Source organism: Cryptomeria japonica, chromosome 1 (assembly GCF_030272615.1).
Source record: "Cryptomeria japonica chromosome 1, Sugi_1.0, whole genome shotgun sequence".
Taxonomy (NCBI): domain Eukaryota; kingdom Viridiplantae; phylum Streptophyta; class Pinopsida; order Cupressales; family Cupressaceae; genus Cryptomeria; species Cryptomeria japonica.
In genome coordinates this window covers 81,124,305-81,142,936 of record NC_081405.1, presented here as the reverse complement: position 1 = coordinate 81,142,936, position 18,632 = coordinate 81,124,305, and the positions used below count along the sequence as shown (strand labels likewise).

Genomic DNA, 18,632 nt, shown 5'->3' with positions numbered 1-18,632 from the left:
GGGGTTCTGAACAATCTCCAGACCAACTTGGCACCCAAGGCTTTGCCCTGATCACGTAGGTTTTTAATGCCAACTCCTCCTTCTTCTTTGGGTTTGCATATCTTATCCCAGGATATGAGTGATATTTTACGGTTGTCATTAGCGCCTTGCCAAAAGAAAGTCCTAAGATGCTTGTTCTAAAAAACAATAGAAATGAGATGTGACAACCCTCTTGAATAATGTAAATAAAAAAGTGTTTTTTCTTAGTAAAATCATGATTAATGAATGCAAAATCAATTAACTCATTTTAGAGTTGTGACATATCACTTAATATAATAGTGAAATAATAGAAATGAAATTATTTAGTTGATTTTGATAGTTAATTAATAATTATCTATTATTTTCATCACAACTTTTTAAGTATAATATATAATTGTAACTTCTTATAAGCATTGGAAGTAGAAGAATGAATGTCAAAAATAGGTTGCTCTTAAAATTTGATGGATTGATTTTGACTATCATGAGTTTGATTTTGAGGACCACAAATTTAATCTTTTGTGTGAATTTCAAATGATATAATATGCACTTAAAAATGAATCTGCCTTTGCTTTCATGATTTCCAATCGACTTAATTGATAATCATGTTCTCCCAAATCAACTCTCTTACTAGATCAAATCACAATCTTGAAAATGATATACAAAATCATATAAATTACCTATTCCCAATGATCTTTTATCTTTTAAAAAACTTAAATATGATTTAATTACACAATAAATATTTTCAAATACCAAATCACAAGAACAGATCACAGACAATTTTAAGCTGACGACTCATAACAAAATGTTTTCGCCTTATCCCCTTATCCTTAATATTTCAAATTCAGACATTGACCATATGTACTTCATGTTGACCCATAATTTATTATCCAATTCGTAGATGGGAAATCGTCTGATGCAGGGAATTGCTTTTAATGTCGGCAGGATGCGAACCAGAAAAAGTTTTCGAACGATTGTACTTTCTTAATAACTAATAACTAATAATGATGCTTTACAAGGCAATTTTCATATGTATAATTTAACAAACCGAAAGCTGAAGGCAAATGGCACCTGGGTTCCTGCCATTAGTGTACGCAACTATACAAACGAACAAACGAACAAACGAACAGTGTTCTAGCGAAAATTAAAAAACAAAAAAAATGACCCAGAAATTCTCGAGGGAAGATTATGGTTCTTTGGTGTAAGGCATTGAATTTGGAGGAGGATCAAATTGGAGGAAATATTTTAGAGGGAATTTTGTGGGTTGGTTTGAATGTGGACAGGATATAGAAGAGGCGGATTGGATGCCAAAGATCGAATTGTAGTTATTGGACTTCAAAATGTCACAAAGTTGGCTTGCTAGGAGATCTGCTTACCTCTCTGCTCTGACGCAGCGGATTGAGCGGAAGCTTCAGAAGGTAAGGTTCAGATTCCCCGCGTGCAATATTCTCTTCTATCTTTTGGCTGTTTTAAATTATTCTGGGGTCACGAGCCTGTTTTAATGCCGTTTATCTTCTCGCTGTTTTTTGATTAGTCTGAATTCACGGGTCTATTCGAATCTTCTTTATAATTTTTTTGCTGTAATTTGGTAATCACGGGTCTATGTGAATGTTCTGTTATTGCCTTGGATTGATCACTATGAACGTGTTTTGTGGAACTTTTTGGGTGTGTGGATTTTCCAGTTTATTGGTTTTTCTCTGTGAGGTTGGATTCTGGAATTGGTAAATGTGAATTTGGGGCATTGCAATTGTTATCAATGTATTGTAATTGAACCTCTAATTTTGTATATGGAAACAATGTCGAATGAACTCAGCTTTATATAAAACACAGGAATTTTGATGTGAGAGTGATATCGTACAGAATGAAATTGCGATTATATGAATCACAATAAACGTTGAATTTAGCTGCAAAACATCTGTCATACAGGGTGACTGGGATTATATAGATCAGAATATAAGGTGGAAGTTTGCTCCGAATGATTCGTTTCTTTTATTCAGAGATGAAACACTTTGTCACAGCACTTGTGATTGATCTCATTGCTGTGGTTGTACCCATAGTCCCAAAAATCTTTGGGGATGGAAAAATTGGATTTAAAAAAAAGGGTAAAAAAATGTAGAAAAGAGAAAAAAGACTACTACTTATTTTTGAAATTTAAAGGCATTTACATAGCATAGAGATATAGAAAACAAATAAAATAGAGTTTAATCTATTAATTGTAGAAATAGATTTTTCATTTTTGATATTTATATTCAATCACTGATTACATTGAATTGTACAAAGCATACATCATAGTGCATAAATAGTGATTAGATGCTTATAGTTGACAAAATTGTATGTAATGACCCCTACTCAGAGGTTGCCAGTTTACTAATAATTACATACATCATTTAACATCATTATGTCTTAAATTAGGTTATTGAGATTACAAGTATATATAATGCAATAAATAACTAATTAAATTTTGGGTTTGCCTTCACTTCTTCCCTAACCCTATGGAAGATGGTGGAATTACTGTGCTGGGGCGCTTGGAAACAGTCTATGAACGGGCTCCCTCAAGGTTTCTTACGAACATATGTTAATGCCCATCTCGGGACTCTCCCTCAAGGCTTCAGAAATATATGTCCTTATCTTGGGATCTACCCATCTAGTGACTGAATTACTCCGCCTTTCCCTACACAAACCAACCTATCCTCATGAAGGCATAAGTGAAAGGTCAAGGACTAAACTGTTTAATATGTTGGTCTTTTAAGTATTATGAATGTATAAGAAATTAAGTATGACTGTCATACATATTGCAGTCTATGTTAATACTACTATTAAATTCTGCATGAGAACATTATCAGGCTTCATATATTACACATACATATTAAGCACATCCCCATGCATACCACCAAGAACAAGGTTTTTACTGCCTGTAAATTAATAACTGTCTGTTCTGATCTGATCGATGGTGATCTCACTGGATGCTTTTGATTCCTTTCCTTTATATCTCTCAATGTGAGGAAGAGGTCACACCTCTTCATCATGTATGCCCTTTGTTAAGAGACACACCCTTTCATCATGTTATGTAGTTAATAATAAAGATACTCTCAAGTTTCAAAGAAGATGCTAATAATCACATGCAATAGTGACCTTAAATGCTTGTCAAGAAAAATCTTTTCAGGATTGCTTTATTCTGCTCAAACAAATTACAACATATTCAAGAATTCATTTGGCATGAAATGTCTACCTCTGTGACTTGCAAATGCTACAGCTTTGGTATGTTTGGAAATGCTATGCAGCAAAAAGGAGGTTTGCATCTGAATTTTAGACAGTATTCTCAGCAGAAGAAAATTGCAATATGACTCTTTTTTAGAATGCTAAAATGACGTACTCCTCAGAGCTCTCAATTTTTGCTGAGTTCCTTAACTGCTGCTGAGAAAGTAGCTAAAATAATTGGTTCACACTCACACACCCCTATCTTTGGTGTAAACTTGAACGCATTTATTGATAAAGCTTGATGTTTGCGATTCTTGTTGCTTGAAATTTCTAAACATGCTTAGACCAAAGACTTTTGATGTCCCAATTGTCACTTTTCCTTCCAACTCATCGTCTAACTCCCTCCTGCTGCTTTCATGACAGTACTGCTGAAAATAAGGCATTATCACAGGCAGTCAGAATGTTCCAGTCTGTTGAGAGTTTATTGACAGGAATGCTGACTTTGATCCTGTGCAGACTAGGTGTATTTGTAAAAAGTGAAATATGAGAGGTTTGAAAAACCACGATACAGGTTTGAGCAAAATGTTTCAGGACAGAAGGAAAACATAGCATGTAGATTTAATATGGATTTTTTGATTTAGTGTCAATTATGGTTAGCATCTGTTAATGTTAACATACACTAAAAATCGAGCATTTTATTTGTACAATTAAGAAAATGTGGGTTTTTGCTAGGATAATCCCGTGGCTCAGAAAATTGGGTGTGAAGTGGCTCTGATTTAGTACCAACTTCAAGCTCATCAATTTTTCAACCCTAGTTGAGTAAAGTAACATCAAGTGGTACTGTCCACTCGCACTCACTTGACCTTTGACTAAAATTCTGATCCTTAATGTGCCTTTTAGTTATGTGAAGTCAGTGAAGAAAGTAAAGTTTCTATGGTAATTTTGCATCTTAGGGATTTAAGTCAGGTTAGATATTTGGAATAAAATTCTAAACCTAATCAATGTTAGGAATGTAAGGAACAAGAAACTCCAACTGTGAAATTACACCTAAGTGTATTTTAGGAAATGATTATTGCTTAGGAGAACAGTCAGCCTTAAATTGTTTTGGTGAAATAATGAAAATTAATAGTCATGTTCCTCCCTGTAGACACATAAAAGACCATAAAATTTTTAATTGAATCCCTGTAGTATTAAATAAAACTAGAAGCAATTGTAGAAGCCATAAAGTGAACTCTTAAAATTGTGTCAGCCATAGATGAATTTCCCCCAAATGAAATACATATCACTTTTGATAATGTTGAGAGCATAGGAGTCATAAGGATTAATGCCACAACAAAGAAGCAAAAGTACACGATATAGCAAAAGTACACGATATAACACCTCACGAGTTAAGATCACATCATTAATAGGAAACCCTGTGAGAATCTTGACCATTGAAACATTTTCTCAGTTGACATCAATTGAATGACATAATTCTTTATCAAGGACCCCAATTAATTTATTAAGTTCAATATTTTGATTACTTATTTGATACATTTTGTCTTTTCTAATTATTGAGATTCATATATCCTTTTATATCACAATATCCTTGAAGCAATAAAGAATAGTTTAAAGGGGGGAGAATTGATATTGTAGTAGTAACTTTTGGATTTCATGTTCAAATGGTTTCGATCTTGGTGGTCATCTGCACAAATTTGTTTGATAGATTTTTAGCAAATTCTAACATATTCTTAAGTCCACTAAAGTCAATGAATCATTTTTACATGTTGAGTTCTTAATGTTTGTTTGAAGGTCTGTGCCGTTGTCTGTGGTACGTGAATTTCATTTGCTATCAAAAATTGATTGAGGTTAATAATAATCTTACACTTGCATATGTAGTTAGATTTCTACTTTCATCACAACCCTCAGCCATGCTTGAAATGTGAAGGATGGCTTTGTTACCCAAGTGAAGTAAATAATATCACTTTTGAAGCCTACATGAGAGCACATCAGACTTATTGTTTGTTGTTTTATGTTATTCCATACCAAGAATACTACATTCACCACCCCTTTGGCCTAGGTGAGGGGCTTACAAGTTTTCAATTGATTGTCATTTATTAATTCGGATGCAAATCCTGAAAGGTGATTTTTAATTTACCAAAATCAATTTTTATTGCAATATCAACTATGCAGAGTGCATATCGCATTAAGAAGTTTAGCGGCTGAAGGATATTTTTAAGTTGAAGTGGATTGTATGTATTTTGTCGTTCTTATTTTCTTTATAATCATTGTCTTATTCTAAGTGTTTTATGTATAATGCTTTATGTTTGGATATTGTGACTAGCAGCATAAGAGAAATTCATAAGGCATGAATGTGGTTTACACCTTAAGAGCAAACTTTAAATCTATAAGAATTGGACAAAATAAATAATAGGGTACTCTGTTATTAGCCTAGTATATTTGTGTATTTATAAACAATCACGTTGTTTTGATATTTGTAAATGGGCCCATGACTCTTTATAGAACTTAAATAACATTATCTCATAGCTTTGTGGTATTTTGCAGGCTCTAGATTCTCCAACTCAACGACCTGATTTATTGCAAGAATTATTCACTGATGTAGTATTGGAGGTTGATTCACGAGCTCAAGGTAACAATAAGAAAGTTCTTGTTGATTTCCCTATCTTTTGCTTTTACTTTAGAACACATTAAAGTTTTCCTGGAACATAGATAGAATCATTAACAATCTCTGCAGTTGGATCAATCTTTCTTGGGGTGTGTTAGCAAAGAAATTATGTTTTTATAATCTATGGATTTGATGGACAATACCATTAATCAGTGTTTCTCCAGGTTTTGTGGATGGAGGGATGACTATTAAAATAAGATATATAAATTAATATCTGAATTCTTAAAATACAATTTCAATAAACACCTAAAAATAACTTAAATAAACTATAAGAATCTGAACTTAACAAAATGTGAAGATGTAAATTTGTCCAAACATAAATTTGAAAAGGAAGGACTATGATATGTGTTTGTTTCAATACCAGTCTGCAAGAGGCTCAATTATGATGTTGGCGAATTTAATTCACTTGGTGTAAATTTGTCTATTCTTATTGACACATCGAAGGCATCATTTAACGAAAAAATAAATTGAGTTCGAATGGCTCACCATATGTTCTCAGGAAGCATAGGATAATGATCTCTTCTTGTGTGCGGTCTTGCATGCTTTGGACTTGATTTAACCTCCATCTAAAACAAAGCTATTAGCTGGCATTTGAATAAAGTTGATTTAAGAAATATTGCAGATTACATAAATAATCATTATAGTTTAGTTTACCCTAGAGATGTGCCCCTGGGGGTTTTACCACATGTTGAGGATGGGGAGGCAGGGATACAATTCCCTCTGGGTTCCCAATTTTGTTTACAGACGTCCCTGGGATGTCTACCCACAGCATGAGACCTTTCTGAGGACATCCCTCTTTTTTGGGGAGCCTGTGGCAATGCAACATCGTTCCTGACATCGCCCCCGATTGTCACTATTAAGCGTGCAAAAAATAAATTAACCCTTTTGACCCAGTTTTTAAAGATTCATTGCTTTGCTTGTAATTTTCCTGTTGAAGCTATCTGCTTGGACATCTATGCAATCTACCGAATCTTGGATCGACAAAGGGCTGCAATGAATATGCCTTAGTTTTGAACCTGGTAACTTAATTCTGTAGCAGGTCAATAATGGATTGCAGAGTTAGGCCAGATATGTGGCAAGTGGGCCAAGGTTCATGGAACAAGGTTTGGTTATAAATCTGAAGCAGTACTTTACTTTGATTGTAGGTTTATTGTTGGTTTAATCTGTTTTCTATTGCTTGACCACAGTCCTCCTTGTAGTTGATATTCTACAAAAAAAAATTATTTTGGAAAGAAAAGAGGATAAAAAATTGTTGATTCTGAACATAAATGACAAAATCTGTAGTTTGTTCTTTTTTGGTATTTATTTCACTCTACAGATCCATTTAAACTAAATGCAATCACTAGATACATTCCATTACTATATGCTATTAGTATTTATTATTGAGAAGTACACAGGAAATACTGAGAGGGAGGGGGGAGTGAATTAGTATTTCAAAACTTTTTGAAATTATGAATGCATAAAACCATATAAAGCATAAAGAGAACAACCATTAAGACACAAACACCAAGATTTCTCGTGGAAAACCCTTTTGGGTAAAAAACCACGGCATCAAATAGCTTTCATTAACATAAATGGGCACCAACCCAGATTACAAAAACAATTAGTTTACTGGGAGGATCAACTCTCTAAAGAACACACCCTGCAAGATGAAGCACCCACTCCACATGAAAGAGGCACCAACCTCAAACTCTTCTGCAAATAAAATTAACTCCTTCAAAACAAGCAAATTTCTGTATCAATCTAAACACTAAGATAATACAATAGCAGATATATAGAGCAGATTACCATTATTGAGGCTACCAACTGTCTAGAAACCTTTCAATGATTTAGGCTAACAAATATGAGGGCTCATCTATTTCTGAATGATGTTTCGAAGCTTGCCTCCAACATACTCGATCTTCAGCTTTAACATAAATAATTATTAATACTTAATAGTTAATCCCTTCGTCATGAACACACATGCAAGATCGTTTTTTTTTCAAAGCCACTACTATTTCTTGTATACATAAAACGTTAAAAAACCACCTTCGCAAAAAAAAAACCAAAACTTTCTTTTTCTTCCATCTATATAACTCCCTTTGCTATACGATGCTTTTATTCATCCTATCTCAGAACTTTCGTGTCTATACATATATCTCCCTACAAGAAACAACTCATCCTTCTCTCATTGACAATTCCCCCCCACCCCCCAAAAAAAAAAAATCATATGTTAAACCGTAATACCAACTATTCACTCCACTACAGGGCATTTTCAAAAATTAAATCCAATATCACACTAATTCAACCTGTCATATCAGAGCATAATCACTGAAAAAGAAATTAGTATCAATACATTCTTAAAGAGACAGGTACTCATAATTTTAAACGGCACTATATCTCTCGGCACCCACTCCATACACGATTCTAGTCTTGTCCACCTCCTCACACCTGTGGTGCCAAGTACACACCCATGTTCGAGCAAGATTCCAATTCTGACTTCACCAGTCGTGTATATTAATAACAGCGACATCCTTTCAATTTTTTTAAAAAATGCCAACACATAAGCCATTACCAAAAGGAAGGCAATTAATTTCGAGAACTAAGAGATAGCCACCATAAAAAAAAATAGCTCCTTTAACAATTCAAAGATGACATGGCAAGAATTCTGTCTTAGCGGCTGACAGATTGACAAACAAGCCCACAACAAGCTTAAGCAGACACATAACCAGCTGAAGTCGACATACACATAGCTCAAGTAGACACTTAGGCACCTCAAGTAGCCAACCAAGCACCTCAACCAACCAAGTGGGCAGCTCAAGCAAGTAACCTGACAACCAACTAGCTCAAGCACTCAAGTCAACAGCTCAATCAAGAATTTATCAAGAATTCATCCTGATTATGTTCTAACTTCTTGACATCAATGACAAAATCTACATCAATTATCACACGCTGATTACCACCCACAATTGCCAAGCACAACTGGTAAACAAAATTAGAAATTCTGCATCATAGAAAGTTAGGAGACCTTTTTGCTAATATTTGAGTCGCCACCAAAATGAGTGTAATGTCTCCTACTAGATTTAAGCCTGTTTTAACCAGAATTAATCCATCTCAACATACTTATGACTTAAACTACATTGAATAAGAGACAAAACCATCTTAACCAGAATTCAATCAGTGGTAACATAATCTTCTTCCTGATATTCAATTGATAATTCAATCAAATTTATAATCTCACATTTATTTGTTCATTCAAATTACTGTTTCTATATATAAATATATATATTTAAGTTCAGATAGTATTACACTCTATGGTTTTACTGTAGAGTAGTTTCTAAAGATACTGTATTAATTATAATTATTATATTAATATCTATTATTGTATCAATATCCATATTTATAACCCTTCCTTAATTCTTATTCAGATTTGAGTATATATATAAATAAATAAATGAATTAATTATACAAATAATTTATGTATTTGCTAATTACTTATTCTATAGATTATTAATATTACTACTGCTTAAAAATATTAATTATTAATAATATATTTAATGGTTGGTAAAGACAGACAGATCTGACATGTCTGCCAATATGTATATAAATTGAAATGTAACCCATACGTATTGCAGTCTATAATAATATTACTATTGAATTCTGCATATAGACATTGTATCGGGCGGGTTTTATATTTTAGGCATACGTATCAAGCACATCCCCTATGCATACCCCAAGAACAAAATGTTATTGCCTGTCCTCCTCTTATGAGCACACACTATATAATTATTTCCCATCTATCTGATCATTGCCCGATCCTCTCCTTTTTCTAATCTGTTATAGTCTTTCTATAAATATCTGCCTTGGTGAATATCTCCTTCCAAATGGTCACAACCTTTCAAATAAGTCATATCTTCTCCTCCCTAGTAATCGCTCCTCTTGGAAACTAATTAAAAGTTATGAACCATTGGTAGCCTTGAGAAAGTATAGTAATGCATCTCTTTGGGGTGTATCATAGTAATCGCACCCTTTATAAGTTTATGGCTTACGATGTTAATTGTATGATTAACTTATTAACTTCTTGTACGGAAATGGATCGTAATAAGCTAATGATCATTTTCGATAAGATTAAGTGGTGTCCATTGTCACATATAAGTATAACTAAACCCCCTTTGTTTATGCGGATCATCCTCAGCTATTTGTTACGATATCATATTTGACCTAATCGAATGCCTTTAAGAAGATATTGATATAAGTATTTCTTAATTCGATATGCTGTTTGTGTATTACTAATTACAATCGTTGTTCTAACCATACATTGAATAACTAATCAATTGATTATTTAGTCTGCTGCTTACATTCATCCCATTGGCAGCGGTTATTGATATTGGTTTGGTTGACTGGATACCTGGTCTTCCTCAACATGAATTATCGTGATTAGCTGTAGTAGAAATTGTATCGCTACAGGAATGTAAAGCTGAAATCCTCCAATCTTTATTTGCTATTTAACAATAACTCCAGTGTCAATATAGTAGCTATCTTGTATGTTATTTTCAATATTTTGACATAATATTTGTTTCAACAGCTCCCTTGAATATGAACACTTTCTTCAGTTTCCTTGATATCCCATGAATGCAGTCTCTAAATACTTATATACTGATCTCTCTCATCCATGGTGAACTACTGCCGTGACTAATCAAGTGTGGCATAGTGGCTGCTGTCTTATGCTGTATTGACTATTGATATTCTTAGTTCTATAAAGATAATACAAGGAGTTTCCTAAGTTAGCTACACAATATCTAACGAAATCTTGTTTTATATTAGAAATTTGATGGGGACATCACAATGAGATTTGTCAAGCTGAGAAGCCGCTTGGAACATTTAGCAGAAATTCAAGCTCTATATCTAAGATACAAAATAAGAACTGTTATCAAAATTAAGTCCTACGGTGAGGTGATTTATCTAGGAGAATCCAAGAAGCCCAAACTATCACAACTATCACAACTAGCATTGAACTAAAATTGAAGTCAACTTAAAATGTAGAGGTCTGCAATGAGGGTCATATATTAACTGCTTCTGCATTTGAAAGCAAGAATTAACATGCTATGTACACAAGAAAACTTTCATTCCTTTCTTAAAACATAACCCCCTCTGTGGGGAAGTCAATTGTGGAAGAGAGTGGTAGAGCCTCTCCTCTTTCTCTCCATTTGTACTTTGATAACATGGTAAAATGTAAAATTGAGTTTCCTTTTCACTATTATGACATAATTCTGATGAGGATACTATTGTATGGAGAAAGAAATGGAACGCCTTATGGATTTAATCAACCTATATGTGGTGAGGATGTAGCTTTGGGTGCTTTTTATCATTATGGCATAACAGTTCATTTATGACTCATGCCAGTCACAAGACCCACTGGATGTGTACTATTCCTGATTTAACAAATTCCTTATGACCATATAAGCAATATTGCCTTTTTGATCTTTCATATCTGTATTTGCTACCTAGGAGCTTGTCTCTTGAATCACTTACCCATTTTTTGAGAATCTTTGCCTTATGGGAGGTTTAGGGAGATTGATTTTAGTTGAAAACACTAACTAACGCGTAGTTGCAACTGAAATAATTAGGTATTGAATGAGCCATAGCTGTACACTTAGTAGGGAGGCATTGGGGTGGGATGTCACACTTCACAATGTCAGGGATCATAAAATGTGGCTAACGGTCTTCTTGTGGGTTTTGTACTCTTGCAACATAGAGGAAGTGGCTATTGGCTTTCGGCCGTGACCAGGATTGCATCTTATCCTCCACAAGCTTAAAATATAGTTGTATGCTTCCTTGTGTTGTTTCTATCCTTGTGTTGTTTCTATAAGTTCCAGTTAATGTAGTAGTTACAACCATTAATGATTTTTTTGTGGAATTTTTTGGTTTGATTTGCTTTGTCTGTCAGTAATCCATATAGAGGACTCCAGGATGCATGAAATATTGTTACCAATTCGTTAGTTGACTATTGGAAGCAATACAAATGGAAAATAAATTTGTGAAAATTGCATATATTTGTGACTGATTAATAGTTTTGCTGGTTGCGCATTGTCATTGTCTAATCTCTGGCCTACATTAAGAACTCATTGATTCAAAGTAAGCCTTCCTTACTAGTTTTTGTTCGAGATTGCACAGAAGGGGCCTTTTATTTTTCTATGATAAACATATCTTTTATCAGTTGAAAATGGAATACCTCCATTCAGAGTGTCAATTTCTTCATCAAAATTTCTCTTGAAGGTCATATGTTTTATTATTTATATAATATAACCTAACATGTATGCCATTGAAATGTGAAACAGCTATCCTGTTTGATGAGAATGAAGATGTGATAAATTCTGCAGAAGATGGAATGAGACGCTCTCCATGCTTCTATGAAGTGCTTGCTGAACACTATCTCCAAATGCCAGAAAATGGAGAGCCTGTTCTCCGTTTAATTGTCCAGCTTTGGAGCCAGTCATTTGCATCACAAATATTTTCTCTTCTTTTTTACAAATGGGTAACGGCATAACTGCTAAAGGAAGGCATTTGTTTTGTTAAATAAAATTTATTGCTGTACTTTTATCCATACCATTTTAGTTTTTTGTGTGTATTGGAACCAATGTCACTGTTTTCAGGCCTAATATTTTCCTCTTGCAAATTTAAGTTGGTCTCTTGCTATGTTATATCTTTATAAAGTTTATGGAGTCCTATATGCACTAAAAATGTGTCAAATAAGAGATTATTTCTTTTTGATACTGGAGTGTGTTCATCAAAGGCAAATATTTTCTGATTGAGATGGTCGATGCTAAACACAATAGGGAAATATGCAATGCGTGAATATGCAAGGAATCTTAGACATAAGGAGTCTTTTTGTCATATTACCAAGTTTAGTTTCACTGGACCCTATTGTACCATTCCTTGTACTCCTAGTGTAATTTTATTGTACTCCTGCTGTAGTTTGATTGGCAAGGGCCAATTTACTCCAAAGCTTATTCATGAGGTTGAAACCCAAAGATACAAGAATTGAACAATATGTTATAAAAGAAGTGAGGACTTGTATGCCACATTGGTGTCTAGCTTGGACATGACCTGGAAAATAATTATGACCGTAATGTATATAATACACATATGCATAAAGAATAGAGATTACAAACAAATGGAGTAGAAATATTTGTAGATATCCTAACCAAAAGTCTACGATCTATTGCAAAACATTATATGAAAGAGCATCAATAATTTTATTTTCTATTTTCCATTGTTCTATGCTCGTTCAAAAAAATCAAATGAGTTTTGTTGGTCTGATGAGAGTGAAGACTGCACTATGTTATCCAAGATGTCTGGATGTGACCTAAAAAATAATCTTCCCATTATATATAACTACACATATACTTGTTAGCCTTGTTTTGATGCCACAAAATTAATTTTTTTATGTCAAAACGATAAGCATCGTTAGGCATAAAAACCTTTATTGAGTCAATTCTAGTTGTGAAATGATAGTGCCACATGTGTTATATCCTTGTCATCACCTTCATTTACCTTTCTAGTGTCATAGGTGATTGGATTTATGTTGAAATGAATGCCCATTTTAAGAAGGGCTGTCCTCTGTTTTAGTTGAGATCCTGAGAGAAGCCATGACAATGTGGCAAATATGAAAACCAGAAAATTTTCGAGTTCCTGGTAGTATTTTGATCAACATGGCAAGTTTTCAAGCTAGTATGCTTTACAGCTCGAGAAATGTTAAAATTTCAATTTTTGTTGGTTAATTTGCTGAGACAATTAGATTTGAATTTTTGTAGCAGCTGGAGTGAAATGGTTTGGCAGGGAGATTTGTGACATCATTTTTGACAATTTGGCCAGATTTCAGGTCAACCCACATCCCGGTTTCCAAGATATTAAAGCTTCAATTTTGAGAAGCAAGTTTTTTGGGTTAAACTGTGTATTATTTTCAAAGTCGGAATTTCGAATCACACTCAGTGATTCATCATCAGGAAGAGAAAAAAGTAAGAATGAATTGCAGATGAAGCCTTATGTAGGGAAAGAGAATATAAAAGAATAAAAAATTGAGAAAAGAAAGAGGTAGAATAAAGAAAAGAAGAGGAACTAAAAAGTCAAAAGACTAAAAAGAATTAAAAAGCTATAATCAATTTTTATGAATAGAAAAAATAACAAATTTGATATTAAATTAGACCTTATATTAAATATAAATTTATTAAATAGAAAATATATAAATTGATTTAAATTTAAGATTATAAATAAGACATAAATAAATATAAAAAACAAGAATGAAAATAAGAAAATTGAATACAAAGGTTTAAATGTGAAAATAAAATTAAAAAAAATTAAATATACCAATATAAAAATATAAAAATGTATAAAAAGCAAAATTATAAAAATAATAAGCATTCAATAAACCATTATTAAAGAACAATTTACAAAATATAGTGTTATATTAGAAAAAGATAGTAAAGTAAGAATAGAAACTAAAATGACATTAAAGGACCAAAAAGAATTAAAAGGCTAAAAATCAATGTTTATAAATGCAAAATAACTAATACAAAATATTAAACTAAGCATTGTTTAATAAACCTAATACAAAATATATAAAAAAATATGAAAATATAAAAACTTGATTAAATTTAGGCTTATATAACAATGAAAGAAATTCAAAACAAAATATAAATGGACATAAAAACTAGAAAGAAAAATAAGAAAAGTTATATTCAAGGTTTAAAATGAAAAATTAAATAAACCAAATTATAAATGAATAAAATTGATTATACAATGGCCCGTTCATGGGCCAAGGCGGGATGATCCATCTTGAGGGACTACACATGTGCATCTAAATTGTCAATGGATTCCACCAGAAGAAGGGTGGATCAAGGTTAATTTTGACGGAGCATCAAAAGGAAATCCTTGAGAATCTGGTGTAGGGGTTGTGTTTTGGGGTTGGAAGGGTAGCATTTTTGCATGGGGTGCCAAAAGATTGCAGAAGGGCACGAATAATGAGGCTGAGGTGCAAGCAACACTTTTGGTGGTTGAGTGGGGATTAAAATTAGGTTTCAAAAGATTGCATTTGGAAGGAGACTCATTGATCATAATAAATGCAATTATTAAGGGGGAAATACAGGCTTGGCTATTAAATAAGTATGTTCAGAAAATCAAAGGTGACATGAGTTGTTTAAACGACTTCAAAATCACCCATGTGTGCAAAGAAGGAAACAAGGTGGCTGATGTGTTATCAAAATGGGCTAGCTCGTATAAAGCAGTACAAGAATATCAATCAATACAAGAATATCAATTGGAAGATATCCGCAGTCTGCTGAATGATGATTTGGGTGAAGTGATGATGTCTATGGCAACCCCGAGAATGGTGGAAGGATGAAGCAATGGATGAAGGACAAGGTAATTGGCACAATTTAGAGGTGGTTTTAATGCTAAACCGTGCGGGCAAAATGGCAGGAAAAGCTCAGACAAAGTATTTATGGAACAACATTGATGATTCCGACCTATGGCGGCGGCATAGGACGATGTTGGGTGTAGTGTATGGTATTGATTGTTTTATTGAATTTTCGTGGCTCTGCTTTTTCACTTTGACATTTCGGTTTCTCTAAGAGAGATCTGCAGAGAGTGGAGAAAACATTCTCAGAAGTGACGACAGTGTAGCAGGAAGAAACATGGAGGCTAGTTTCACCTTCAAAACGGTGAAGAAATTAGTGTCGTTTGTGGGTAAAGTATCGAACAGGCGTATACAGAGCCTTTTCCTCTACAAGGATGAGCAACTCTAGGAGGCGGTTAAACTGATGCTGGGAGAAGATATTGCGCACACTAGTCACAGATATAGGACTAATATGGAGGTCTACTCTTTAATTGTTGCTTGGGGCTTAGAATTCAAAGATGTTGTGGACAAGGTAAAACGGGTACTGAAGAAGTTAATTGCAGAAGATTTTTTGGGAGACATGGATTCAATTTTTGAATGGGCTGTCCCGGGCGTTGGCATAGATATTTTTGAAGGAATGGAGGACCCTGTGAACCCCATTCCTTTTGTCCGCTGGCAGGAGGATGACTTAAAAGCAAGGTGCAGAGCGTTGGCATGGCACGGTTGGGAGGCAATTAAGACATTTGCAGAGCTAATGCAGGTTGAAGAGGCTCTTAGAGCAGCGCATGAAGTGGCGTAGGTGGAGATGGGTCGTGAACTGAGACCGAGAGCGCGCATAGAAGAGGCGATGAGAGTCCTGGCCAGGTTCAATGAGGAGCATGGAAATGCTAGTTAGTAGTTTAGTTTTTCATAACCTGTGTGTATGTTGGCAATTTATAGATTTTGTCTACGGTTTTTTTAGCACTGCTGGGCTGAAAATGTGCCTATTACATTGTTTTGTTTTGTACACTCAGTTTTTGTAGTGGTTACTGGGTTGCTACAAGGGTCTTATTATGTTTAGGTCTGGTAGATGGCATGTTATGTAGACATTTGGGATAAGGGCTTTTTGAATTATGTACTTTTTTGATGAATTATATCAATAAAAACTTTATTACCGACCAAAAAAAATTTGATTTTACAACAAAATACAAAAAGTAATAAGTATATAAATAAACATTATTAATATAACAAAAAACAAATTCGTATTGCATTACAAGAAAGAGATAATCCTAAAATAGTAATAAAATTTAACTTAAATTCCATCTATTGCTTCAATTTTTATCAGCTAAATGATGAAACGATTAAATTAAAGGTTTTATTCAGTCAAAATGGAATTATATTTTGGGTTTTGATCGTAATGATGTTGTTATCAACTTGACAAAGTTTTGTCGGGAAGTTCTAACTTGATCAAAATTTATTTCTCTTTTTCTCTCGTGGCCTCTAAAGTTTGTCAGAAAATTTATCAATTTATTTGCAAGATTAAATAAATCTTTTCAAAAAGCATAGCTTTATCATTAAATTAATACTTTTCCAACAAGTTAGAAAGTGGGTGAGCCAAAAATGAGTTGTCAAGTGGTGCCGATAAGATAGAAGGAATCACTGTTTGGATTAAAAGGCTGTGAAGTTGTCAACAAGTGTGCAAGTTATAATTTGGACTTCAATTATGCATCTTTTTGTCAAATCCTAAACTTTAAAAGGTGAAGGTTAGAAATTAAGGTTCAACAACACACTTTTTCTCTATTTTCTAACCTATTCTACTATGCTCAACTTTTAACATGTGAACCTCATGACTTTTGAGATTTAAAGAAGAAACACTCTACTACGTTCAACTTTTAACAACTTGTGAACCTCATCACTTTTGAGCATTAAAGAAGAAAGCTGGTTTCTATAACTACTTGTAATGTGCAAGCATAGGCAAGAGCATTAAGCTGTTGGGTAGATTGCACCAATTCAAGTGGAGCTTCGTGGGATGCCATAGTTGCTAGATATGCACGAAATGTATGCATTGGAAAGGTTTAAATTCAGTTTGATGGTATTCCTTGTTGGAATTTGATCACATGGAATGTAATGTGTAATGTCACTTTTTGTAAATGCCCTAGTTTTTGCCCTAAATCACAATTCTAAGTAAATCAAGAAATGGAATAGAGTTAGTGATATCATTTACCTGGCTGATGTTAGTTAGTCATTGAAACATAATCCATAAAATAGCCTCCCCTACTGGAATCATTATTTTTAAATCAAAGCATTTTCCTACTAGGGTTAGGAACATTAACTTAATCAAAAGATATATTTAATTCATTAATGGAATTCAATCATAGGAGAGTTAGGGTCAGGAGGCATGATAGGGTGCTTGAAATAATCCTCTACCCTAGGCCCAACAACGGATATACCATCCCTCTTGGCCTCATGTGGTCCTTTGCCATCCATATGAGGGGGGTGTACCTAGTGAGGAATCCTATAGCCGTTCCCCTCTTCTTGCCACCCTTATTCTCTTCCCTATGATTGGGTTTCCTTAATCCAATAGTCAACCATGTTACAGGTTTGAGGCGAAACTACAATAGAGTGACCGGAACATCCTTTCCTTCTAAGCCCAAGGGCAGGCACTCGTTGCACCCCTTTGGCCTCATGAGGTGGTGTGCTTAGAAGAAGACCTCATAACTGTTTCCCCTCCTTGTATTCCCTCACTACCCTCGCCTTGATTGGTTGTTGCTTATTTGGAAATCATATTACTACTCACGTCTAATATATGTAGTGTTAAATGCATAGATATATTTATATTATATTAGTATATTGCTGTATTCATCAGGTATACATATTTAAGCATATATTCATGCATCCCATAATGAACAAGAATGTTACTGCCTGCAACAAATAGTAATCTCTGATCTGATCTATAGCCTGATCGCTGATATATTATGGATTGATCTGCTATTTATGAGCACCGATACTAATTCAATTGCTTTCCTTGATTGATGGATTGTTGTTGAATGATTGATATTCAAATGAAAGATTGATTCAACAAATGTTGTTTTGATAGGGTGATGCTTCAATGACGAATTGATTGATTGATTTGATAGATTGATTGAATCCTTAAAACACATTTGATGATTGATTTCTGATTTTAAGATGTGAATTGATGATTGATGATGTTTTGATTGCTTGTTTTTCATCTTTGTTGAATTGATCTTTGCTAATTGATAGATTGTATGATTTGACCTTTGCTGATTCATAGATTGCTTGATTTCTTGATTTCTTGATGAGTGATGATGTATTGAGCTGTGCTTGGAGTGATCTGCCCTTTATACTTTATATGTGAAAGGGTCATAACCTTTCATAAGATTT

The 18,632-nt window shown here is 33.8% G+C and overlaps 1 protein-coding gene across 5 annotated transcripts in view; it reads left to right on the top strand.

Moving 5' to 3' along the window:
* The first annotated feature begins 831 nt into the window (after positions 1–831).
* The window catches only part of LOC131041932 (uncharacterized), a 136,688-nt gene continuing 118,887 nt past the window's right edge, over positions 832–18,632 (top strand). For all 5 annotated transcript variants that reach the window (XM_057975200.2, XM_057975199.2, XM_057975197.2 and 2 more), the window contains exons 1-3: positions 832–1,433; positions 5,758–5,842; positions 12,196–12,392. In XM_057975200.2, coding sequence (XP_057831183.1) covers positions 1,356–1,433; positions 5,758–5,842; positions 12,196–12,392 — 360 coding nt within the window. In that variant the 5' untranslated portion in view covers positions 832–1,355. The remainder of the gene's footprint in view (positions 1,434–5,757; positions 5,843–12,195; positions 12,393–18,632) is intronic.